This window comes from Molothrus aeneus, unplaced genomic scaffold, assembly GCF_037042795.1.
Source record: "Molothrus aeneus isolate 106 unplaced genomic scaffold, BPBGC_Maene_1.0 scaffold_36, whole genome shotgun sequence".
NCBI classification, from domain to species: Eukaryota; Metazoa; Chordata; class Aves; order Passeriformes; family Icteridae; genus Molothrus; species Molothrus aeneus.
In genome coordinates, this window is record NW_027099027.1 from 1,174,977 (window position 1) to 1,200,654 (window position 25,678).

The 25,678-nt window shown below is 56.6% G+C and overlaps 2 protein-coding genes and 1 pseudogene across 2 annotated transcripts in view; 1 reads left to right on the forward strand and 2 right to left on the reverse strand.

Moving 5' to 3' along the window:
• The window catches only part of LOC136570728 (uncharacterized), a 2,607,743-nt pseudogene that overhangs the window by 1,153,210 nt on the left and 1,428,855 nt on the right, over positions 1 to 25,678 (reverse strand).
• The window catches only part of LOC136570729 (uncharacterized), a 2,347,277-nt gene that overhangs the window by 1,040,965 nt on the left and 1,280,634 nt on the right, over positions 1 to 25,678 (forward strand).
• On the reverse strand, positions 6,455 to 10,296 carry LOC136570720 (serine/threonine-protein kinase pim-1-like). Its single transcript, XM_066571167.1, is given in 8 exon segments — positions 6,455 to 6,594; positions 6,885 to 7,061; positions 7,295 to 7,659; positions 7,892 to 7,962; positions 8,009 to 8,356; positions 8,412 to 8,550; positions 9,572 to 9,693; positions 10,291 to 10,296. Coding segments are annotated over 8 exon segments (1,368 nt in total).

Here is a 25,678-nt window from a genome sequence, read left to right on the forward strand (position 1 = left end):
TGGCGCATCTCCCTAGGAGGGCGAAAAAGGGACCAGGAACCTGAGCAAATCTCTCCAAGGACAGGCTGGCAGAGCCTGCTGCTCTTTCACCACCGTCCTGCAAGGGGACCTGGGCCCTTTAGGAGGTGTCTCCTCCTGTGCTCTCTCCCCTCCCAGCCTTTTCCAGTCTGCTTGGCCGTCCCTCGGTGACAAGGCCCTGTGTCCCAGGGCCACGGGGACTGTGTGGGACAGCCCGGGCACAGGGCACAAATGCCGGGAGCAATGGGGAGAAGGGGAGTCTCACCTGGCCAGCAGACCCACGGCATAGTGGCGGGTGTCAGCACAGAGCAGCGTGTCCCAGCCACGCTTGCGTTCCACTGACACCACCACCTCCTTGTACTGCTTTCGGCAGAGCAGGGACTTCAGGCTCTGCACTGCAAACCTGTGTGCACAGCAAAGGCCAGGTCACCCTGGCAGCACTGGCTCCTTGGCAGGCACGTGGCAGGGACAGGAGGACTGGCATGGAGCACCTGTTGGGGCTGGTGGCAAGGCCGTGCTCTTGCAGGCATTCCTTCCAGAAGGCATCGACCTCCTCTGGCATCTCTTCTGTGCTGAAGAACACTTGGAAGAGCAGATGCACAAATAGCTGGGGGAAATACGACGTCACTACATGTGGCACATGGGGCTCCTGGAGCATCTTCCGCATCACCACGGTTGCCTGCAAGGGACAAAGCCCCCCGAGACAGCGCTCAGTGCCCAGGTGTCCCTGGGGCAGGGCCCGAGCAGGGCAGGGAGAGGCCCGCAGAGACCTTGGCAGGGGGAGCACGGGGCCTGGTGGGCCTGAGGCTGCCCCTGGGCCAGGTTTCAGGCCAGCGCCTGAGGCAGGGAGATGCAGTGGGGGAAGGAGGATGGAGAGCTGCTGGAGAGGCAGCCTTGTGGCCAGCAAAGGCCACTTGCAGAAACTCACAGCCAGGCCAAAGACACCCGTTTTGTCCCCATCGGAGGTGCACGTGCTGCGCTCTGGCCAGCTGCCCAGCACATCCAGGAGGATCAGCAGCACTGGCTCTGCAGTCCTGGACGAGCACATGATGGTCTTCCACATGGAGATGGCAGCTCTGAGGGGTAAGAGCTCTGTCTCAGGGGGATCTCAGACACAGCACCGTGGCCTGGGCATCCCTAGGGGCCCGGGCTGACCGCCGGCTCTTCCTGTGCCCACTGGGCCTGGCCAGCAGCAGCCAGGCAGCCCAGCCCTGTGGGGACAGGCCCCTGAGGGACGGCAAGGGAGCATGGCAGCAGGCTCGGGGGCTGACGTGCCAAGGCTGGGAAAGGCAGCAGCCAGAGGGCCCTGGAACTCTCTGTTGCTCAGACACCTGGGCCAGGCGGTACAGGGTGATGGGCTGGGGAGGCCTGAGCCCTCTGGGCAGGTGGGCCCCATACCTGTCACAGGACGGGGCCACACGCAGGAGCGTCACCACTGCCTCACCCGGGTGTGCTCTGGTGACATTCAGCAGGGCCTTGTCCAGCCTGTGCTGGGCAGAATCATTGGCCAGGAGCCATCGGTGAATGGACCTCACCATGGCTGGCACCTGGAGAAGGCACGGGGAGACTTGGAAAGCTGCCAGAGGGAGCGATGTCCCCAGGGTCCCCAGAGAAGTGCTTCCCTTGCCAGCGCACTGCCATGGCCTCAAAGGCTCCCAGGGACCAGCAGGCGTGGCTGGGGAAGCCACGGGACTCATGGGGGAATTGAAGCCTGGCCCCAGGCTGCTCACTTGTTCTGGCGTGGCAACAGCCTTCTCCAGGAGCAAATCCAGCAGGGCGGCACTGGTCTCATGACTGAGGAGCTCTGAGCGAGCTCTGAGCCCAGTGCCCATGGTGCTGGTCTCTTCCTGCCCAATGCTCCGGATAAAGTCGCAGACGAGCTGTAGGAGAAGGGCAAGAGGCCGGGGATGTTGCATGGAGTGCTGCACACACGGTGCTGGGCTGAGCAGGGACAGCAGGCCCAGCCCAGGTGGGGGTGGCTGCAGGTACCTGCGCTGTTCTGCGGAAGCGGCCACGGCTGGATTCCTGCTCTTGTGTGCGCTCCAGGGCTGCATCTGGCAAAGAGCGAGCGCAGCCAGAGCTGAGGGGCTGCGGGAGAGGCCGGAGAACAGAGCCCAGCCCTGCGCTGCCCAGGCAGGGAGAGCCCCGGGATGCCCCAGGGGATGGAGCACGGCCACTGCGGGGTGTCTGCCCGGCCCCTCTTCCTTCCTGTCCATGGGCATTTCCCCAGAGGATGGCATGGCATGGCATGGCATGGCATGGCATGGCATGGCATGGCATGGCATGGCATGGCATGGCATGGCATGGCATGGCATGGCATTGCATGTGCCCAAGTTGACTGCAGGCTCCAGCCCTGTGGCAGCCCAGCTCTGCCACTCACCCTCCTGCGGTGGATGGAACGGCACCACCTCTTCTGTCTCCTGGGCTGGGGCAGCTCCAGGGCCTTCTTCTTCCTCCTCCTCCTCCTCCACCCAGGCCAGCTTGGGCACTCTCGGGGGTCTCTGCTCCATGGCTGTGCCTGGAGCTACTTGCAGGAGAGATGCCTTGGGAAAGCTCCGGGGCACCAAGTCCCACGCTCTGCCCTTGAGGGCAGCTGCAGAATAGAAGCCTCAGGAAGGCCACGGGTCAGCGAGTCCTGTGCTCTGGCCTCGAGCTCAGCTGCAGGAACAGCGCCGCGGAGAAGCTCCGGGTCAGACGGGAACGAGTGCGCTGTGCGGGGGCTCCTCACGGCACCGCTCTGTCCCCTTGTGCCCCGTTGCATGTTGCCAGCAGCCGGGCAAGCTTCTATTTCCCACGTGTCACAAAGGGGCCTTGGACACCGGCTTCCATTCCATGGCACGGTGACCATGCTGCAGCGTGCCACCCAGGGCCCTTGCACACACTGCCTTCTGCCCCGGGGCCACCCCCGGCCCAGCCAAAGTGGCCCAGCTTGGAAGGAATCCCTGGCCCCAGGTGTCTGAGACAGCCCGCACAGGATCTTTAGGAAGGGCTCAGAGCATCAGCAAACGCTGCCCGGCTCTGCGGGCTCAGTCCTATCCCCATATTTTTTCCCAAGAGCATTTGAATTTCTAAATGAGAATCATTTGAAGGGAGGGGATTGACATTATCCATTTCAGAAAAGGCTTCTGCCTTCCTTAGCAGACACCTGTCTTTTCAAACCAAGAGAATTGTTTATCATCTTGCAGATCCACACTTGCTGGGCAGCCCCGTTTTACACCCAGGGCCTGGAGAACCATTCCCAGCAACTGGGAAAATCCTAGCTGCTCCATCCTCCCAGAGATGAGGTCTCCAAATTTGCCCCGAAAGTGGCTCCAGCTTTTAGAGGCCAAAAAGAGCAAGCCCCAGTGACTTGATGATAGTTTTAGCCCAGAAAGCCCTGCAGCTGATGGCACACTTGACAATCAGCAGGGGACACAGCTAGGCCAAAGCCCAGAGCTCTGCCGCGAGCCTTTCTCCTCAAATACCCTTCAAACAAACCTCCATGCAAGTCAGTTGGGAAAGTTTCTTCAAATGATCCATTTCTGGCTCCACAGAACTGCACAGGGTTCTGTGAAAGATTCTAAAGCAGCTGCCCTGGAGTCCAAGAGCCAGCACTAAGAGTCCTTGTCATCTATTTGTAGCTAAATCCCACTTTGGGCGATTTGAAGGAGTTTGGAAGGAGCTAGAGAGCGGACCTCTGAGTTTTTCAGATGATGCCATTGCTTTTTCTTCTCTTCTCCATAGACAGGAAGGGTGAGTTTGGCTCACATCTGCACCGCATGGCTCACAGGGCCGCAAGACTTGTAGTTACAAGAGCTTTGAAGGATTTCTTGGTCAAGAAGACACGGCCAACAAGGATATTTATGTTTTGGAGCCAATCCTTCAGTATTTCGTCTTACGGACTCATGCTCTCGGGGTCTCTCGCTGGTCAGAGTGAGCCCGAGATAAGTTCCAAAGTCTCTTTTCCCAGCCCGGCGCTTGAAGAAGGAGTCAGAGCTCTTCATTTCTGGCTCTCAAGGTTGTTTCTTGTGTCTTATCTATAAAATTCTTTCTCCTGTCCTGCCGAGGTCCTCTAAGCAAGACAGTCTAAGGCACTCTGCCTGCCCCAGGGCAGTGTTATCTTCTTATACTAAAAACTACCTGTACGATATTTACAATTACTTTCCAATACCTATCACCTATGTTAGACAGTGAGCTTCTACTCTTAACCATTCTAAAAGTGCCAACATCACAGCAGAAGATGGAGGCCAAGACGAAGGAGAAAGGCTGGACACGCCCAGATTCCTCCATCTTGCCCCCTGAAGCCCCATTCTAGAAACCCCCAAAAATCTATTTTTCACCCTGGGATAAATTCACTGTCATTCTACTTAAACTGTCATGGCTTGCAACTCTTCATATAAAGTTGATTTTTCCAAGGGCTAAATCAAAGGCACAGGGGTCTTGGGCTCTGTGCCAGGGTCTCTGAGCCCCCTGGGCAGGGACTCGAGTCCTCCAGGGCAGCCAGAGGAATTTCCTGGGATCTGACAAGAAGCCCTGTTGTAGTCCCTGCGTGCAAGAGTTTACTTGATCCCTTTGATGCCAGAGAGCACCAAGGACTTGAACCTTGCTGGAGTCCAGCCCTGCCTGTCATGGAGAAGAGGGAAAAGATGAAGAACCTGGGCGGTGGTTGAGCCAAATTGGCATTTTTCCATTTCTGATTTCCTCCCAGCTTTTGCAGCAGGGCAACAACCCCATCACTGCAAAGCACTTCCTTTTGCAAGGCACACACTGACCTTTGGTGGAAGCTCAGGGCTCTTGAAGGGGCTGCTGCAGTTGGCAACGGGAGCTGTTGTTGAATTTTTCATGTTGCTTAATCCCCCCTGCCAAATGCCATCAAGCGGTTGAGGAAGGACAAAAAAGATTACCCTGGAGGAAGGGAGGCCAAGAGCTTGGAAAAGGAGGAAAGAAACGCTCCGATGATGACAATGACAAAAAACCCAATTTATTTCTGACAGCAAATGAACACCGGCCGCCCTCCAGCCCTCCCAGCCTGGCAGGCCGAGCGGTGCCGTTCCCATGGCATGAGGTGCTGGCAGCCTGCGGAGAGAAACCAGAGAGCCACGGTCAGTGGCAGCAGGCTCCTGTCCCCCTGTCCCGCCATGGCCTGTGCCCGGGCCAGGCTGCTGGCTGTGCTCAGAGCCCAAACCTCCCGACCCATTCTCTGTCTTTAGAGAAGGGCAGTGGGGCAGGCCACGTTCCACCTCCTCTGCTTAATCCCGGCACAGCAACCTCCTCAGCAGCTGCAAGAGCGGGATGCCCGTGTGCCCGCTGCCGCCTGCCCGGAGCCCTTCTGCCAGCCGAGCTGTGGAGCCGGGTGCCCACCTCTGGAGAGCTGCTGCCAGGAGAGGAGCCGATCCCAAACCAGGTCCTCGTCCTTCTGGAAGGGGCTGTCCCTGCAGACCGTGGCCCCTGGGGCAGCGCTGGCACTGGATGCGCTCCACGGACGCTGCAGGCGCTTCCCTGTCCGGTCTGGGCACCAGGTGTAATCCTCCTGGGAAAAACAAAGAACAATTGCACTAAAGTCAATTCAAAACAAGATCTGGAAACAGAAAAAGCACAAAGCCTATCACCGTTTCATGGGCCTGAGGAGGGTCTGACCACTCCATGTGAGAATTAAACCTGTCCACGGGTGGGGAAAATCCCCACCTTTCCGGCCCGTAAATGCACCCCTTCCTCAAGGGCGTGCAGAGCAGACCAGCTGGGGCACGGCTTCGGAACCCGTCCCCCTCTGCCGCCCCCATCCACATGGGTGGATGCTTTTGTCAGGCTGGCTGCCCCCACCTCAGCCCGTGCCAGGCTGGCTGGCAGAAGCTGTCAGCAAGGCCAGGAGCCGGCTCCCCTTCCACAACATCCATCCCCTGTCCTGCCAAAAAGCAGCTCGGCGGCCGGCGGAAAAATTAATATTCCCCAGCGCCGCCAAGCGCAGAACCTCCGGCGAGTGGCCAGGCCGAGCCCTGCCGTGCCTGGGAGCACCAGCATCCCCCCGCCCCTGCGCCGGCTGGGGACTCATCTTGATTCCATCGGGGCGCAGAGCGTGTCCTCCAGGCAGGGGCCGCAGCCAAAGCCAATCGGCTCTGCCCCGCCAGCGGCCAGCTCCAGGATGGTGTTCCCAGCTCCACGTCGTGCTCCAGAAGAACGCGCCAGCTGTGCCCCGGCTTGCGTGGACATCACGATGCCATTGAGCTGCAGGGGGATGTTTCCCCTGTCCCAGTCCATGGCACCTTCACCACACTGCCACCACTTCTCCAATGGGACGGGCAGCACGGAGTCGCTCCCTCCACAGCTCGCGGGGACCAGCGGAAGCAGCATCTCCTCGGCTGCGCTCTCTCCTCCGCGCCACGGCCGCAGGGAAACGCTCCGGGGTTTTCTTCCAGCACCACGAGACGCGTGCCGCTGCTGCTTGCTGGGCTCCTGGATCCTACTGTGCACAGGGAGGCATCTCTGCTGTCTCCTGGGCCAGGCAGGGCTCCTGCAGCCAAGAATGCTCAAAAAGGTCTGCCAGTGCTGGCCTGTCTGTGGGCTCCATGCATAAACACCACCTGATGAGGTGCTGGCACTCTGCGGAGAGAAACCAGAAACCGCCGCTCAGCGGGACAAGGCTCCTGTCCATGCTCAACCACACTCCACAGTGCCCAGGCCACACCAGGAGTGCTCAGAGCTGCAGCCAAAAGCTTCCTATCGATCCTCTCTTGCGGAGGACACCAGCACAGAGGCACAGGTGCCACCTCCTCCAGCTAAGCTCAGGAGATGCACCTCCTCACCAGCTGCAAGAGCAGGACGCTTATGTGCCAGCCGCCCCTCCCAACCCCGTTTGTTCTTCCCCTCGTGCCTTGAAGGCGCATCCCCACCTTGAGACACCCAGGGTGGGAAGAAGAGCTGGCCCCGGACGATGTCCTCGTTGCTGTGGAAAGGAAGGTGCCCACAGAGCAGCTCATAGAGCACGATGCCCAGGGACCAGATGGTGGCTGGCTGGCCATGGTAGCAGCCAAAGAGGATCCACTCCGGTGGGCTGTACTCCGGCATTCCTATGGGACACGGGCGCAGCTCATCAGGCCCATGCTGCTCCCTCCCTCCCTCCCAGCCAGCTCCCGTTCCACAACAGCCAGCCCCTGCCCTGCCACAAAGCAACCTGGCTGCAGCTGGCTGAAGGTGGATTCCCCCTCCTTCCTTCCCTCCCTCCTTCCTTCCCTCCCTCTTCCCCCTCTGATAGCCAAGGGGGGAACTCCGCTGCCCGGCTGGGCCCCGGCTTTGGGCTCACCTGACATCCGGGTGTAGAACGTGTCCTGGAGCATCGTGCCGCAGCCGAAGTCGATGAGCTTCGCCTCACCCATGGCCAGGTCGATGAGGACGTTCTCGGCCTTGATGTGGCGGTGCAGGACGCCGCGGCTGCTGCAGTGCCCCACGGCCTCCAGCACCTGGCGGAACAGCCCCCGCGCCACGGGCTCCGTCAGGAACCGCCGCTCGTGCAGGAAGTACCAGAGGTCCTGACAGCGCTGCGGACGCTCCATGAGCAGCGCGAAGCCCTTGGGCACCTCGAACCAGTCCAGGAGCCGCACGACGCTGCGGAAGCCAGGCCGCGACACCTTCCACAGCAGCGCCAGCTCCAGGGGCACAAGGGCGCCCTTGCGCTGCGGGGGGACCGCGATGCCATCAGCGGGGCCGATGCTGCGCCGCGCCTCAGGCAGCCCCTGCCCGGCCCCGCCGCGGCTCGCCATGACCCGGCCCGGGGCGCTGTGCGGCCCCCGCTCACTCCACGCTCGCTGCCCTCGCAGCGTTCCGGCTGCCGCCCTGCCGGGCCTCGCCTCAGCCCCGCCCGGCATGCCCCGCCGGCTCCTCCCGCTGGCCCCGCTCACTCCCCAGCCGCGCCCACTCCGAGATGCGCTCCCGGGACACTCGCTTGATGGCCGCCTGCGAGCCAAGGCTGAGCTCATCGCCCGCCGCCCTCCGAGGCGGCCCCGTCTCTTCCCAGGGCGCCGTCGGTGAGGCGGGGACCGGAGTAAACGCTGCCGCAGCCGCCGCTGCCCAGCAGCGGGCCCTGCTGCTAGAGCTGCTCTAGGAGAGGCCTCTCCGCCCCTGCGGGCGGCACGGCGCTGCCGCTCTTCTGCCCGGGGCACCCGCCCGCCCGGCGCGCTGCTGCTTGCCGAGCTGCCCCGGGCTGCGGTGGCTCGGGGCCGGCGGCCGAGCTGGCGAGCGGCGGAGATCGGAGCGGGGCAGCTGCCGGCCACGCTGTCGGCCACGGGGCGGGAGCCGGGCGGCAGCAGGGCGGCTGCGGGCGGAACCGCGGCAGGGGCTTCGTTCGGGCCCAGGGCCTCGGCTGGGGCTGGGCCAGAGCCAGCGCCAGGTGCAGCCAAAAGCCCGCACTGCTCTGCCAGCACCAGAGCGAGCGGCTCTTCCAGCAGCGCCACAGCCAGGACGGAGAGAGCCCGGCCGAGGCGGAACCACGGCGGGCTGGGCAGGGGCGGGCACGGGGCGGCCCCGCCGAGGGGCGCCTTGCGGGACGCGGCATCAGCCAGGCTGGGAGAGGCGGAACACGGACGGCACAGCACGGGACAGGAATCGAGTGAGTGTGAGAGGGAGAAGGGGATGGGGAGCAAGTGAAAAGTCAAGCGGAAAACCAATCAAGAGAAGTGCTGCTGCTGCTGCTGCTGCGGAGCCGCCGGAGCTCGCGGCCGTTCCTCTGTTGCCCCCGCGAACCCAACGGAGGAGCCGCCGCGCGACCCAAGGAACGAAAGAGAGAAACAAACAAATCACACCCCAAAGTCATTCCTATTAGAGAAGTAACCAAAGAAAACAATGTAGCAATAACGAAGACTGTTGGCTTCTGGCTTCTTTCTTCTTTGCATGAGACCAAGCATTTCATGGGGAACAATTGCCTCTTGTGACAATTTTGCCAGAGTGGACAGGAGCAGAGCATTTACTTTTCAAGTAGAAAAGGGAAATCGTGTCCGTAATGTCATCTCTTTTCATCCTCTGTTGACACAGTTGCAGGCTGCCAAAAGACATGGTCTGCAGTGTGGAACTTAGGGCCAAGTTTCTTTTTCTGCCAGAGGATGAGGAGGGGAAGTATCCCAGAATCATGGAGTCATGGCATGGTTTGGCTTGGAAGGGATCTGGAAAATTCCATGGCTGCAACCCCCCTGCTGTGGCTGGGGACCCCTTGCACTGGACCGGCTTGTCTAGAGCTCCATGCAGCCTGGCCTTGAACACTGTCAGGGACGGGACACGCACACCTTCTCTGGGCAACCTGTTCCAGGAGAGTCTTTTTTCTGAATCCCTTACCTAAACCTAATCTCTCTCCATTTGGATCCATGCTCCCTTGTCCTGTCCCTGCCTGCCCTCGTACAAAGTCCCTGTCCAGCTTTCTTGTATGTTGCCCTCAGGTACTGGAAGGCCACAGCTGGATCAAGGCTGGGTCTCTTTCCCAGGCTGAAGAAGCCGAGCTGTGTCAGCCTTTCCTTGCAGGAGAGGAGCTGCAGCCCCGGCACCATCTGGGTGTCCCTGCTGGGCCCCTGCTGCAGCGTGTCCACATCCTTGCCGTCCGTGCCGGGGAGCCCGGCAGAGGCGGAGGCAGCGCTGCAGGTGCAGGGTCAGCGGCGGGGAGGAGACCCGGCCCTGGCAGCGGCTCCGGGAGCAGCGATTGGCGCTGGGCCGCCCACACTGCAGAGAGCCGGGGCCCTTGTGCCTGCCCTTGTGCCCAGGGCGCCTTTCCCCGCCGCCCGCCCGCCCGCCCGCTCGGGGGAAATGCCCCCTGTGCCGCCCCTCAGGGCCGCCCCTCGCCGCTGCCCCGGGGGCTCCCCGGCACCGGCTGGAGGGGCCCAGGCCTCAGCCTCACCCTGCTCAGCCCGAGGCCTGGAAAAGCAGATTCAAACACCCACCCAGAAAGTGCCCCAGGATGCCAAGGTCAATCTTTTGTCACCAGCACGGCTTTGCTATCAGAGTCTGGACAGGAGTAGAAAATCACCAGGGGAAAAGAGCATGAACAAGTTCTGCCTTGGCACTACCTCAAGGCTTTGAGGGAGAGGCTCTGTGGTGCTTTCTTGCTTGCAGGGACACACAGAATGTGTTGAAATGGTAAAAATAATCAAAACCCCTTAGAAAGAGACCCTAGGGAGCCTGGGCCCCCAGAAATGATGCTGAAGAGAGGCCCTTTTGCTGACCCGCAAGCTCAAGCACGTTTGCATACTGCTATTTTGCAACAGTCTCAGAAACTTGCATGAGAGGCTTCTCATGCATTTCCAGATATGGGACTAGCACCTCCATCTTATACCACCATTGGACAAGAGGCAAATGAGACTTGTATGAGTTTCCTAGACCGCCTCAGAAATGCAGTACTTTGGGCTCCAGGAATGTGCCCAGAGGTTAAAGCTGTGCTAGGAATGCAATTAGCAGTAGAAAATGCAAATCTCACCTCCAAAAGGATCCTGCAAACTTTGCCCAGAACAGCTAATGTGGCAGACATGACAGAAGCTTGTTTGGGAGTAGGAGCTCCAGAGGACAAGGCCACCTATCCAGCAACGCAATGGCAACTGCCCTTGAGCCACTTGTGCAGCACAGAGAAAACGGCCCCGACCGAGTTTGCCTTCGGTGTGGCAGCCACGGGTGCAAAGTTAGAGCCGTAAAGAAAAGTAACAAACAGCAACAGCTACTGGTTCCAAGGGAAAGTGCAGTAGATGTGACAAGCACAGGCACCGAAGCGGCGAATGCAAATCCACAGACGAGAGAGACGGAGCCGCTGGGAACCGCGGAACCGAGCGCTAAAGGGGGCGCGCCGTGACACAAATGCTCCCCCACAACCTGGACATTCTTCAATCAGCCACAGCAGGGAGCGCAGGAGTCGGTGTGGCAGCAGCAGCAGAAGCTACCTTGGAAAACACTGACGTGCAAGTCATCCCATCTACAGCAAATGGACCTTTGGGACATTGTCCTAGGGTGACGTTACGATGCTTGTATCCCCATTCGTGTCTTCTGTTTATGCTGGATATTATGTTCTGTGCCTCCAAGACTGGCTCTGAAGAGTGAAAGTTTTGTTTTGGTTTCTTATCAGCCTGCTCCTCCACAGCTGGTGGGACACAGAGACGGGGTAGCACATGGTGCTGCTTTTGCTTTTTGCTTGGCTTTTTGCTTTGCTCTTGCTCCTGCTTTGCTCTCGCTTTTTGCTTCTGCTCATTAGTTAGTTTAGCTAAGCAGTCTGAATTTTTCCCTGGACTGTTTTTCCTTTCCTTTTTTCAGAATTACTTGAACCTGCTCTGGACTGGGACCTGGGAAACACCGAGAGTTTGCACCTTGTGGCTGCAGCAGCTGCCCCAGCGCCGGAGGGACTGAGAACAGAGCGACCACCCCCAAGAGAGACTTTCTGAATTTGTCATCCTTTTCAGAGCCGGGAAAGAGCGGTGTCATGGGTATTGTTCATTTTGTGTACTGGGGGTGCTGTGCCTGTTAAATGAACAGGTTCTTTCCACTTCTCTCTGAGCAATCCCTCCCGAACCGGTTGGGGGGAGGGCCCTGTGGCTTTGCTTTCTGGAGGGGCCCCCGGGGAGGTTTTCTCTCAAATTTGCCCTAAACCAGGACACATCTCAAAAAAATTAGAATTATAAATAAAGAAATAATAATTAAAATTAAATAAATTATAATAAAAATGAAATATAAAAATCTCAAGTCTTCCTTACGATATTCCAATGGTTCAACCCAAAAAAACAACAATTGTTGCTATAATATTACCAATGCATATAAATAAACAAATTATATACCAAGAAATCCCTTTTGAAAGTTTTAACTCGATGACTAATGTACTTTAGATAAAAAATATCTAAAAAAACTAACATACAATCTAACACACCGTAGTGAAACAATTCATATTACAAATATATAAAACACAAAACCAAACAGCAGTATAATTTCTCAGACATTTTAACCAAACAATTAAACTTTATCACCCTTAGATACTCAAAAACAATTAAAATATTTTTTAAAAATTTAATTACAGGTGAGTGGCTTTACTTGGATATTGGTTTTTGGACTGTTTGGGTTAGATGATTTAAAAATGGGACTTTTATAGGAATTGAATCAGCTGACAAGGTGGCACTCTGTAAACAGAATTGAGTGAAAATGAACGGGACAGAAATCAGGACCTCTTGAAATTTTTATTTGCTATCAAATACATGCCACACACCCAGGCCCACACAATCCCCATCCCACTGCTCCACATGATCCCACTTCTCCCAATCTCCTTCCAACCCCATCTCACCCTGATGGCTGTGGAATTGAGCAAGTTTATCCTGGGACTGAGTTTTTTTGAGGAGGGAACAAGAAATTTGAAGTGGGATTGAGCATTTATGGCTTAAAACTTAGTTGTTTTCAGTGGGATTTGAGTGGTTTTAAGGTAACAGATCAATCCCTCTTGGTTTTTGGAGTGCAAAGATATTGAGAAGAGCAAAAATTAAAGCCAAACCAAAGGACAAACAGCCAGGTGTGTTCCCAACATGGATCACAGGGAATGTGAGTGACCAGGGCTGTGCCCTAAGTTCCTCCTCCAGTGGGGGATGGAGCTGCAGCAGCGCACGAAGCTCTTCCCGCACTCGGGGCACTCGCAGGGCTTCCCTTACCGGTGCCTCCGTTGGTGTTGGGTCAAGTGAGAGCTCTGTGAGAAGCTCTTCCCACACTGGGGACACTCGTAGGGCCCCTCCCCTGTGTGGATGCGCCGGTGGGTGACGAGGGTGCAGTTGCGCTGGAATCCCTTCCTGCAGTCTGGGCATTGGAAGGGCCTCTCATCTGTGTGAATCCGATAGTGCCGGAGGAGACTGGAGCTGGTCTGAAACCTCTCCCTGCATTTATCACACTCGTAGGGCCTCTCCCCTGTGTGGATGCGCTGGTGATTGACAAGGTCGGAGTTGTACTTGAATCCCTTCCCACACTCGGGGCATTGGAAGGGCCTCTCCTCTGTGTGAATCCGATAGTGCCGGAGGAGACTGGAGCTGGTCTGAAACCTCTTCCTGCATTTATCACACTCGTAGGGCTTCTCCCCTGTGTGGATGCGCCGGTGGGTGACGAGGGTGGAGTTCTGCCTGAATCCCTTCCCACAGTCGGGGCATTGGAAGGGCCTCTCCTCTGTGTGAATCCGATAGTGCTGGAAGAGACTCGAGCTGGTCTGAAAGCTCTTCCCACACTCGGAACACTCATAGGGCCTCTCCCCAGTGTGGATCCTCTGGTGCACGATCAGGCTGGAGCTCTGGCTGAAGCTCTTCCCACACTCCCCACACTCGTAGGGCTGTTCCCCAGTGTGGATCCTCTGGTGCCTGATCAGCTCGGAGTTCCACCTGAAGCTCTTCCCACACTCCACGCACATGTGGGGCTTCTCCCCATCATGGAGCTGCTCATGGAGCACCAGCTCCGAGCTCTGGCTCCATCTCCGGCCGCCTTCCCGGCCCAGGCTGGCTCTTTCCCCCTCACATCCCCGCCATCTGCGTTTGCAGCCCCTCCTCGTGTGGCATCTCCGGGCCTTTTCCTCCCCGTTGGCTTCCTGTGCCGTGGAGCCGCTCAAAACGGCCTCTGCCACCAGGTTCTGCCGCGGGCATTTGTCCTCCCTGCTCTCCATGGTCAGCTCCTGCTCTGGGCGAGGAAGGACAAGGACAGCATGGGATTTGCCTCCGTGCCACAGGCAAGGGCAATGAGATCCCCCCAGGGCTGTGCTGAAGCTGGGGGCCGTGCTGGGCTGGGAGATGGAGCAGCACAGAGGGGAAAGGGGCACTGACTTCCTCCTCACCTGCCTCAGTGTCCCGGGGCATCTTCCTCTTCCTAGCAGCCTCCCAGGGGTTGGCAATGGGCAATCCTGGTTTGGGGAAAACAAGGGATGAGCGCGTTTGTAGGAGCGTCGGGGGTAGCACGGTCGGGACGGACGGAGACGAGAGATCTCTGCAGCCAGGTCGTGGAACTTGGGGTTTATTGCAAAGGGCCTGGGTGCAGGGCCCTGCTTGGAGCTGCCAGGCACAGCTTGGAGCAGGCCTGAGAGAAGAGAGGGGGAGAGAGGATGAGAGGGTGAGAGAGTAAGAGGGGAAGAGTGTAAGAGTGTAAGGTTCCCGTTACAATACAATAAATCTTCTTCTGTGTTGAATATTCTATTTCTCACTAAGCAGTCCAGTACAAGATACAAATCCTTTAGCATTTACATATAGCCTGTAAGAATCATTACATCACCATACTGTGTTACATTTTCAACCCTAAAAACTCCTCTTTGGACCCCTTCAGCTGAGCTAGTAGGGTCTGCTGTGGCCCTTGGACCTGTCAGCAAGCAGAGGGAATTGTTTCATCAGAAGAGGATTACCTTCAGTCGGGCCACACCATTGTTTTCCTTTTGTTCAGTAACTAAGCTATCTAAAAGCTTGCTTTCATTCCAATCTTGCTTATAGTTTCTATATTCTCAAAAGCTTTTGAGAATATAGTAACTATAAGCAAGATTGGAATGAAAAGCCAGACAATAATATTTATAAGGCTTTCCTGTTCCATCTATGCCAACACACGTTGAGTTTGAAGGTCTCTCTGCCCAGGTACATCTCTAGTCCGGCCATGTGGGCTCCAGAAAACCCTCCCAAACACCAAGATTCAGCCCTGGAAAAGCCTCCCAGGGGTTCCCCGTCCCTGGTCCCTCCCCTCTGGTGTTCAGGGGTTCCCCCCTGTCCCAGCTGCTGGGGTCACGCTTGGATTGGGGGTCCCCCTTCTCCTGGGTGCCCGCCCTGCCCAGGCTGCTGGCAGTGCCAGCAATGCCAAAAGCTCCCCCCTCTTGGCTCTCCCCATTTCGGGATGCCGGGGCTGTTTGGGCTCCCGGGCTCCCTTCTCCCCTCATTCTCTGCTCTGGGCTGCAGCGGCTCCAAGGAGTCCCCCCTGCCCCTCTCCAGGCTCTTGAGGCTCCCGCCAATGGCGGCGCTCCCCCCTCTCTGGCCTCCCCACTTTGGCCTCCTGGGGGACACAGGGCTCTGCTCCTCCAGGCTGCCTCTGCCGGCAGCCGCCACCGCCACCCCCGATGTCCCCCCGAGGGGCCTTTTCCGCTCAGCCTTGGACTTCTTCATTCTCCAAACATCCCCCCAAAAACCCAACCCAGGGACCCCCCGGGATATCCAGGCCGGGCTCCCCCTGCCCGCTCACCGGAGCCTTGGGGGGGGCGATGATCCCACAGGTGGGGGCTGCGAATTCAGGCAGGGATCGAGACCGCATGGCTCCCGCAGCTCAGCCTTGATCCGCCTTTGTCCCTCCTCTTCCTCTTCCTCCCGCTCCTCCTCTGTCCTATCTCCACCCCCCTCTCCTCCTCCCCCCTAACCCCGCCTCCTTCACTGCTCTCTCTCCTCCTGCTCCTCCTCTTCCATCCCCCCTCCTCCTCTTTCTTATCCCCACCTCCTGCTCCTCTTTCATCCCGCCCCTTCCATTCCTTCTCCTCCTCCTCCCCCCTCTACCCGCCTCCTCCGCTCCCTCCATCCCTGCCCTTCCCTCCCTCCTCCTCCTCCCCCAGCAGCAGCCACACCCTCGGTGCCCCGTTCCCGCAGCCCTCGCAGCCCGCGGCAGCAGCGGCGATGGAGCCGGGACAGGTCGGCATGGGCAGCGCGGGGCTCTCGGCTGCTCCCAGCCTCTGCGGGCGGGGGAAGCCGGCCCGGGCCAAAGGAGAGGCAAACTGGGCAAACTGGGGGCTGCACATCCAAACTGGGCCTTGCTGGGGACCCTGCCTGGCCACTGCCAGCCCCTGGGGCTCCTCTCGGCACATCCGCCAGGGGGGAACGCACACAGGCCTGGTGGATCCCAGCAGTGGCAGCTCTGCCAGCGACTGGGCTGCACTGGGATCGTACTGGGAGCGACTGGGGCTGTACTGGGTTTATATTGATATCGTACTGGGATCATACTGGGAGTGACTGGGACTGTACTGACTTTGTACTGACATCATACTGGGATTGTACTGGGATCATACTGGGAGTGTATTGGGGATGTACTGGCTGTGTACTTGGATCGTACTGGGAGTGACTGGGAATATACTGGCATCATACTGGGAGTGACTGGGACAATTCTAGGTTTCTATTGATATTATACTGGTATCGTGCTGGGACGGGACTGGGTTTGTACTGACATCATACTGGGATCACACTGCCATGCCAGGGCAGACTGTGATCGCACTGATGGACACGGGGATCATACTGGGATCATACTGGGAGAGAGTAGGAGCCTGCAGGAGGCAACTGAGACCACGTTAGCGGCAAATGGGATATACTGGGATGAACTGGGATGGAGCAGCTGTGAGAAATTGGGATCATGCTAGGAGCAACTGGGAGGAACTGGGAGTGACTGGGAGCCTGCTGGGGGTGATTGGAAACAACTGGGCTTATACTGGGATGAACTGGGATCATGCTGGAGCTGACTGGGATCATTCTGGCAGTGAGTGCCACTACACTGAGGCTGACTGGGAGTGCTTGGGAGCAAATGGGATCATACTGGAAGGAACTGGAAAGATGCTGGAGGGAACTGGGCTACACTGGGGGATACTGGGAGTGACTGGAACAAAAGTGAGGGTGAAAGAGAGAAACTGGAACCATGTGGAGCACAACTGGTTCAGACTGGCAGGGACTGGGAGCACACTGGGCTCATCTCTGGATCATACTGGGAGGGACTGGACTAATACTGGGAGGATCTGAGAGTGACTGGGAGCACACCCTGCACATCATCCCCCAGACTGGGCCTGACTGGGAGCAACTGGGAGCACGCTGGCAGTAAATGGCATCATACTGGGACTGACTGGGCTGATCTAGGAAGCAACTGGAACCACACTGGAGGCAGCTGGGACCATACTGGGAGAGACTGGAAGCAACTGGGATTATACTGGGACCACACTGGGAGGGCTGGCATGTGACTGGGATCAAACTGGAGCTTACTGGGATCATATTGGGGTTGAAAGGGAGCGACTGGGATCACACTTTGGGCTACTGGGAGCAACTGAGGGAAACTGGGATGATGCTGCAAGCAAACTGGAGGAACTGGGAAAGACTGGATGCATGCTGGAGGCAACTGGGATCTACTGGGCATGACTGGGGATCATACTGGGATAACTGACACCTTACTGGGGCCACTGGCAGTGCCTGGAAATGACTGCAGACATGCTGGGGGCAACTGGGATATACTGGGAGTGTCTGGAACCATACTGGGGGGACTGGAACGACACTGGGAACAACTGGGACCATGCTGGGGAGAACTGGGACCACACTGGGAACAACTGGGAGTGAGTGGGACCATGCTGGGTGGGACTGGGATCATCTGGGGAGGGACTGGGACTAGAGCAGGGGCAACTGGGTCCAACTGGGACCACACTGGGAGTGTCTGTAACCATAGGGGAGTGATGGAAGCACACTGGGAACAGCTGGGCCCATGCTGGGAGCAACTGGGATCACACTGGGGGCACTGGCATCAGACTGGGAGTGACTGGGAGCAACTGGGATTAGACTGCAAGGGACTGGGATCATACTGGGAGTGGCTACACTCATACTGGGATTATACTGGGCGTGAATGGAACCCGACTGGGGCTTAATGGGAGCTACTGGGCCCATGTTGGGAGGAAAATGTGACCCACTGGGAGCAACTGGGATCGGCTGGAAGGTTCTGGAACCATGCTGAGAGGACTGAGACTACAACTGGGGCAACTGGGATCATCCTGGGAGCAACTGGGGCCACCCTTTGAGCAACAGATGGAAACTGGGATGATGCTAGAGGAAACTGGGAGGAACTGGGCAAGACTGGGATCATTCTGAGGTAACTGAAACATACTGGGAGTGTCTGTAACCATCCTGGGGGCACTGGAACCACACTGGGAACAGCTGGGATCATGCTGGGAGCAACTGGGACGATGCTGGGGGAAACTGAATCTACCCTGGAGGCAACTGGGCACAACTGGGACCCTGCTGGGAGGGACTGGGACTATTCTTGGGGCAACTGGGATCATCATGGGAGGAACTGGGAACATCTGGAATTATGCTGGGAGCAACTGGGATCACACTGGGATCCCAGTGAGAGCAGCTGAGTCCATGCTGGGTTACACTGGGATCTCATTGAGAGCGACTGGAATCACACTGGGATTGGCTGGGAGTGGCTGGTTTTGTGGATTTTGGGGGTTTGGATTTTGGGGGATTTTCTTGGCATTTTGAGGGGGAGTTTTTCTGGGGGTGTTTGGGAGTTTATTGAAATTTCTTGTGGCTCTTTTTGAATTTTGGGGATTTTACTGGGATTTTGTTGGGATTTTTTGGGATTCTCAGAAATTCCTGGGGTTTTATTGAGATTTTTAGGAGATTTTGGGGCATTTTATTGGAATTGTGGTGGCATTCAGAGGGATTAATTGGGGATTTGGGGTTTTTGGGATTTTTGGTGGGATTGTGGGATTTGGGGAGGTTTGGGTGTTGCCAGGATTTCTTTGGATCTTGGGGAAGATTTTGTGGGATTTTTCTGGTTTTGGGGACATCTTTGGTGGATTTGCGGAGTTTAATCAGGATTTTTGGGGTTTTTGGCATTCCAAAGGATTTTATGAGCTTTTATTGGGATTCTATAGTGTTTTAATGGGATTTTGAGAGATTTCAAAGGATTTTGTGGGTTTTATTGGGACTTTTGGGGCTTTTAAGGAGATTTTGGTGCCTCTCAGCCCTTCCCCACACCCAGGGAATGCCCCAAAGCCCCTCTGAAATTCCACTAAAACCCCACAAATCCCCAAAAATTACAAGAAAACCCTCAAAAACCCCACGGAATCTCCAAACATCCCAGCGGAACTCACCAAAATTTAAAAAGCTCACTAAATTTTCAATAAATCTCCCCCCAAAAGCCCCCACAACCCCAACAAAACACCAAAAATCCAAAATCCCCCAAATCAACAAAACCCACCAAAATCACATAACCATCACAAAACCCAATAATTCTTCCCAAAAACCCCAATATTTCCCCCCAAACTCCCAACAAAATCCCCCAAAGCCCAAAAAAGCCACCCCGAAATCCCCAAAAACTCTCTCAGAACCCCAAAATCCCCACAAACCCCCCCAGACTCAGTGGGGCCGTCCTGGATCAGGGGGCACTGGCCGGTGGAACAGGAGCCACTTCAGGGGGCCCTGGGAGCTTTTTGGGGAGGGGGCACCATGGGAGACCCCCCAAAAAGCGGGGGGGGGGGGGAAACGCCTGCAGTGCCCCCTCCCCCCGAAACCCCCAGACCCCGGTTCAGGGTGGGCCTGGGACCCCCCGGGACCCCCAAATCTCCCCCAGGACCCCGCCAGGAACCCCAAACCCCCCAGAGCTCCCCCAGTGTTGGCCCAGAACCTCTCTGGACCCCCAAACCCTCCCCAGGACCCCAAAAACCTCCCCAGGACCCTCAACCCCCCCCAGTTCTCCCCAGAATTCACCCCAGACCCACCTGAGACGCCCCCAAATCCATCAAACTGCCCCAAATCCCCCTCAGACGCCTCAATCCCCCCAAACCTCATGAAATCGCCTCAGACTCCTCGAAATTCCCCAGACCCACCTCAGAACGGCCCAGATCCTCTCGCAATCCCCCAAAATCCCCTCAGACTCTCCCAATTCCCCTCAGTTCCCCCTAAACCCATCTGAGAACGCTCCAGACGCTCTCAAGCTCCCCCCAAAGCTCCCTAAAGCCCCCTCAGACCCACCAAAGCCCCCTCAGACCCCCTCATTCCCCCCAAACCCACCGCACACCCTCGTGTTTCCCGTCGATGCCCCTAAAAATCCCCAATTTCCCCTCAGACCCGCCCCAAACCCCCCCAGTTTGCCCCCAGCCTCACGTCAGCTCCGCTCTCCCTCAGAATCTCGCGCCTCCACCGCGTGTGCGGGCTCCCAGCAATAGCGGCGCGCCCCGCCCCGAACCAACCAATCAGCGCGCTGCACGTCCCTGAACTAACCAATCACGGCGCGGCTCCCCTCAGCAAGGCCCGCCTCCCACTCGCCGTCCCAGCCAATCAGAAGGGAGCCAGAAGCGGCGCCCCCTTCCCCACCGCCGCCGGGACCCCCCGGGCTCGGGACAGGAGCGGGAGGGGCCTGAGAGGGGATCGGGGGGGGCGGGGGAGGGTCCGGGTGGGTCTGGGGGGGCTTTGGGGAGGGGTCCGGGGGTTTGGGGGGTCTGGGGAGGGGTCCTGGGGCACTGTGGGGGGACCTGGGGGGTGCGGATGGGTCCTAAGAGGGGTCTCGGGAGGGGTCGCGAGATATGAGACACTCATGCCACAGTGTAAGCTGTAAGCGAAAGGAATTTTAAGAGCTGTTTTGGTTATTTCAGAGAAAGTTTAAAAGGGAGAAGCTGCTGTGTGATGTTATGATCGATTTTTGGTGCCAGAGTCCAAGGAGTTTAGGGCTGGAAATCCCAGCCCCACTGGATCCAAATGAGGAAATCACCCGGCCCTGTCCAACCAAGGTGTCACGTTGGTGAAATTAAAAGGCAAAACACGGTCCATAAGATAGAAAGGAAAGTGGTACTGTCTCAAGAAAACCTCTTAAGCAAGCCTGGTGCACTTTTTATTCAAGAGAAAAGCAAAGTTCAGGAGAAAATGAAAAGTGTTTTGCATGGCTGATCAAAGACATCTGGAAGATTTAGAAGAAAGCCCAGCAAGCTGCTGCAATTGATAAAAAAAGATTAGTGCAGAGCAATTTTCTTGGAGATTGCCAGGAAAGAGCAGAATAGCAGAGAGCAGAGAAAGGGATCCACCCTGAGGTGTCTTGTCCATATCCATGACTGACTCCAACAAATCCAAGAATATCCTGAGCTGGAAGGGACTCACAGGGATCATGAGTCTGACTCATGGCCCTGCGCAGGACATCCCACCACAGGTCTGAGAGCCTTGTCCAAACATTCCTTGAATTCACAGGGGCTGTGGCCATTCCCTGGGGAGTCTGTTCCAGTGTCCAGCACCCTCTGGTCCAAATCTGATGAAAACTGCACCAGGACAGAGCCCAAACCCAAAGACTAAGGAAAGTCAGGAGCCCCCTTGGTCTGAATGCACTGAATGTCCCAGCACCAGACCCATGATTCAGAATGGGCAGTCATCAACGCAAGATTAACTAATTGTGGGAGTCAGAAATAAGTTGAAGTGATATAAATTGAGGTTTTTGGCCTCACTGAAAGGTGCAATGGCCACAAGCTTTCAACGGAGGACTCACAGGAAGAAATGTTAGATTTCCTAAAAGGCCAGTTGAGGTTTTGGAGGATGGAGCCCACCAAGACCTCCAGAAGTAGGAGAGGGGCTGAAAGGATGAAGTCAGCAGGGACAGAAATGGGAGAAAAGCCACACTTGCCAAGGAAATTCCAGAAGCAGTGATGGCAACGGCAGCACTGGCTCCAGCTTCCTCAGCTTCTTCTTTAAGGTGGGAAAGGAGGAAAAGGGGGGGAAGATGTTCTTAGAAGGGAAGGCTTGGCACTGATGGGGCTGTGGACTTCTCACCTGAAACTCCCTGAAACTGTGACACTGGCTCAAACCACGGCATTTTTTAAAAGCTAATTTTCTTGAGAGCAAAATTTTGAGTCTTGAAAGTGATCTCAGGCTTCTCACCTTATCTGAGAAAAGTTCTTAAGCAAACACTGAAATTCTCAGTGACATGACTCCAAGAACGGAGATACAAGGGTAGGCATTGAGAACTCCTTGATTCCCCTGGATCATAATGCATCTTAGGATCAGATTAACAAAGGAGGAATGGATTTAGGTGCTGGCTCAAGTCCAACATTCATTAATATTTGTGGGTGTGGATGTTGTGGCTGCCCCATCCCTGGAAATGTTCCATGCCAGGCTGGATGGGCTTGGAGCAATCTGGGATGCTGGAAGGTGTCCTGTGGCAGGGGGTGGGACTGGATGAGCTTTAAGATCCTTTCCAGCCTGAACCATTTGGGGATTCTGTGATTCCATGAACACGTCCACACCCAGCCTTACTTCAAACGTGTCAAGCAGGGACGGGGGGTTGGCAGTCCCCAGACAACAGTGGGCAGGAGGAGAAGAAGCTGGCACGGATTAACTGAGCTGCTCTCCACAGAAAGAGCAGCAAGGGGGATTCTCAGCCAGGACCAGGCACAGAGGGACCCGGGCTCCTCCCTGGATGTGAGGGGGAATGCAAACAAGAGGCGTCACACATTCCTCTGTGCATCCCTCACCTGCAGCTGGCCTGAGGAGGTGGCCAGCTCACGGCCAAAGGGAAGGGTGTGTTTGTGCAGCATCCCGGCTTCCATGTGGGCCAAAGCAGAGGCAAACTCCCGTTTGATTAATGAGCCCTTGGATCCAGCTCCCTGCCTCCCTCCGCGTGCAAGGAGCACGATCCCAGCAGCACGCACTGCTGGCCTTCAAGGGCTGGCTGAGGCAGCTCCTGATAGCGCTGTTTATTCAGCTTCCCCAAGGAAACAGTGTGGATTTTATTAAATGATCCCATCAGTGTTTCTCCATGCTGTCATTGCAGACTCCAAAGGATGATTCCTGTTGGCTCGTAGGTCTTTGTCCGCGCACCGAGAGCGGCAGCCAAGGACAAAGCGTTCCAGGACTGGGCGGTGGGAGCCCTGCTGCTGCGGCTGCGCGGCCCTGCCGGGCTCTGAGCCCCCCGTGCCACATGCCAGGCCACAAAGGGGACAGCTGGCCCGCCAAGGACAGTGACACGAGGCACAGGGACACCTGGGACTGCCCTTGGTGCTGTCAGACTCCCGCATGGATGGCTTCAAGGGAGAGAGGCACAGCCCATGGAGACCCAGCCACAGGCAAGTTTTTTATGCTATTTGAAGTGGCACGGATCCTTTTATCCCAGAAAAACGGCACCTGTTTGTCACCTGCTGGTTCTTAGCCCTAAGAATTACATTGATACTGCCAGGCCAGTTTTCTGCCTATTTTTGCCAGTTTTCCACCCCATCATTCCCTGATTTTATTCCCCAAACCAATTTTGCCTGTTTTCTATGCACACTGGTTTTCACCTCAGGAGTGAAGCAAATAATCCGCTCAGTGAAGAAAACACAGCTATGAAGTGGAGGACTGTCCCCTTTGGGACACAAAAGCCACAGCCACCCACACTTGGACAAAGCAAGCTGTGGCAATGCCAGGAGTGACTGTGCAGTCAGTATGGATGGAGCCAGGAGTACATTCCCAGGGAATCCTTCACATGGGCTTGGAGAGGTGTCCAAAATGCAAGGCCCATTCTTTTCAGAGTACTCCCCTGTGTTGCTCTGAGTTTGTGCTGAGGTTGTGGGAATGAGCCAATCCTGAGATGTATCTTCCCATACTGAAAAAAATCCAAGGTTTTTGCTGGCAGGCACCACCTCTGTGTGTGTGTGTGTCCAAGGGCTTTGCTCTCAAAGCTCACCCTGAAGATCCACCAGATGCCTTGGTCACTTGGTCTCTCTGCCAAATGAGCAGAGGGCTCATGCTCTGGGTGAGGGGGGTCACAAAAACACATCCAGCAACTCCATGGCCCTGTGAGCTGCTGAAAAATCAGACCAGAAGCTCTGGAGCTGCTTTTCATGCACATGGGATGGCTGAGTGAGCCTGCTCCTCACCCTCCTGTTTAAACACAACCTCTGCCCTCAGCTGCAGTGAGAGTGTTTCACCCTGTGCGAGGCTCCCAGGGAAGATCTTCCTCTTTGGGAAACTGCAGGTGGAGTGGATGTTTTGAAGAGGTTCAAACCTCCTCTCTCTCACCCATGGAAGGTCACTGTGATCACTGTAAAACAGAGCTTTCAAGTTGTTGGAGCCTAGCCTGTGACTTCCCCACTGTTTTTGTCAGCACCTGCACTTACCAAATGTTTCTATGCCTAAAACAGCACTACTGAGAGCTCAGAGTGATGTTGTAGAGAGGATTTGGGGGGAGCCTGTGCAGGATAGCAAAAGTGCAGCTCAGTTTCTGGCATATTTTTGGTTAAAAATCATCACATGCTGACAGCAAAAATCAGAATTGAACCAAACAAAAATGCATTTATCATCCACAAGTCTAAGATCCTGCAGAATCAAGAAGCTTTCCTTGCCCAGCTTTGGAAAGATCACTTCTCTGGCCTAAACCCTTCTTATGCTTCTTGTTTCTTCTTTATTTCCTAATTTATTTTTTTTTAATTCTTCTTAGGTCTTCAGTTTATTAAGCCATCATCTAGCCATCCATTGCACTGCAACAAACCTTGGACCAAGCTCCAGGAGCTTGTGGCAATGGCCAGAGCAGCTCTCCAGGGACTGGCTCACAAGGACTGGGGCAGGGTGCCAGTGTGTCCCCTTGCAGAGGACAGGCACCAGCACACAGCTGCTCTCCTTCCCTCCGTGCTGGCCACTCAGTGGGTGAAGTGTTTCTTCTTCTGGCTGCAGAGAATGAGGCTCCAAAATCTGGCAGCAGTAACAAGAAAATGGAACAGCCTTGCCTTTCTTCAGGGTGAGGGCTGCTGTGTCTGGATTTCAGCAGCACTCAAAAGACCACCAAGCCAGCCCATTTCCTGCCACTCCAGTGGGAAAGGGTGGCATGAAAGCCCAAGTCTCAGGTGTCCGCATGGACATGCCTAAGCAGAGACAAATCACAGAATCCCAGAGTGGTTTGGGTGGGAAGGGACACTAAAGATCATTCATTCCACCGCCTTCCACTGTCCTATTGCTCCAAGCTCCTTCCAGCCTGGCCTTGGACACTCCCAGGGATCCGGGGCAGCCACAGCTTCTCTGGGCAGCCTCTTCCAAGAGCTGCATCCAAAAAAGTCACAGAGGCGTCTGTGTGCACTTTGCAGGTGAATCCCTCACTGGGGCAAGGAGATGAGCTCAAGCTCTGGGTCTTGCAGGGAAATGTTTCCCCTAAGCCAGCATAAAGACTGACTATGTTACTACAGGCTGGAGAAACCCCTGAAATAGTGACATAGAGCTGAAGGGAAGAATATATTGGGAAGGGAATCCTACGGCCGGCTGGGAAACGCAGGGCTCTGAAAGGGGACGGGGCGGGACAGGAAGAACATTCCTTTCTCACGACAGGCGCCTGCAGCCGCTCGGGAAGCATCGGCCGGGGCCGCCCGCTCGCAGCCCGGGGCCGGCAGCGCTGCTCCTGCCGCGGGCAGATGCTGCTCTGGGCGGCCGCAGGCTCATCCCGGAGCAGCACCATGGATGGAGAGCGATGAGGTGCCCGGCAAGAGGCAGCCTGAGCCCCAGATGCTGCGGGGGGCTGGAGATCGCCGCCCGTGCCGGGTGCGGGCGGCCGCGGGCGGCGGGGTCACCCTGCCCTGTGGCCACCGCTGGGCTGCGCGCATGGAGAAAGAGCGAGAGGGCAGCGCGGGGCTGCAGGGCTGTGCTTTGCAATTCCGCGCCGTGCTCGCTTCTCTCTGCCCTCGGAAGATGGGGGGAACTGCAGTTGCTTCGTGCTTCCAGCTCAAACGGGGCTTTACAGCCCCTTCCCCACCTTGCCGAGGGGCACAGAGGAGTGGATCAGCCTCAGAGCAGGGCTCCTTTCCAGCACCCTGCTGCTCATCTCCTTGTCTCTGCATCTGCTTGGCCACACTGTTTAATTCATTTGTCCGTTCTTCCCCAAATTTCTGAATTATTGTCAAAACCAGGGCTTGTGGATACATGGAAGTGAAGAATGAAACCCCTCTTCTGCGTCTCAGGCTGACAAAGCCATACTTGGGATGTCAAGGCCAACCCAAATGACCAGATGAGAGTAG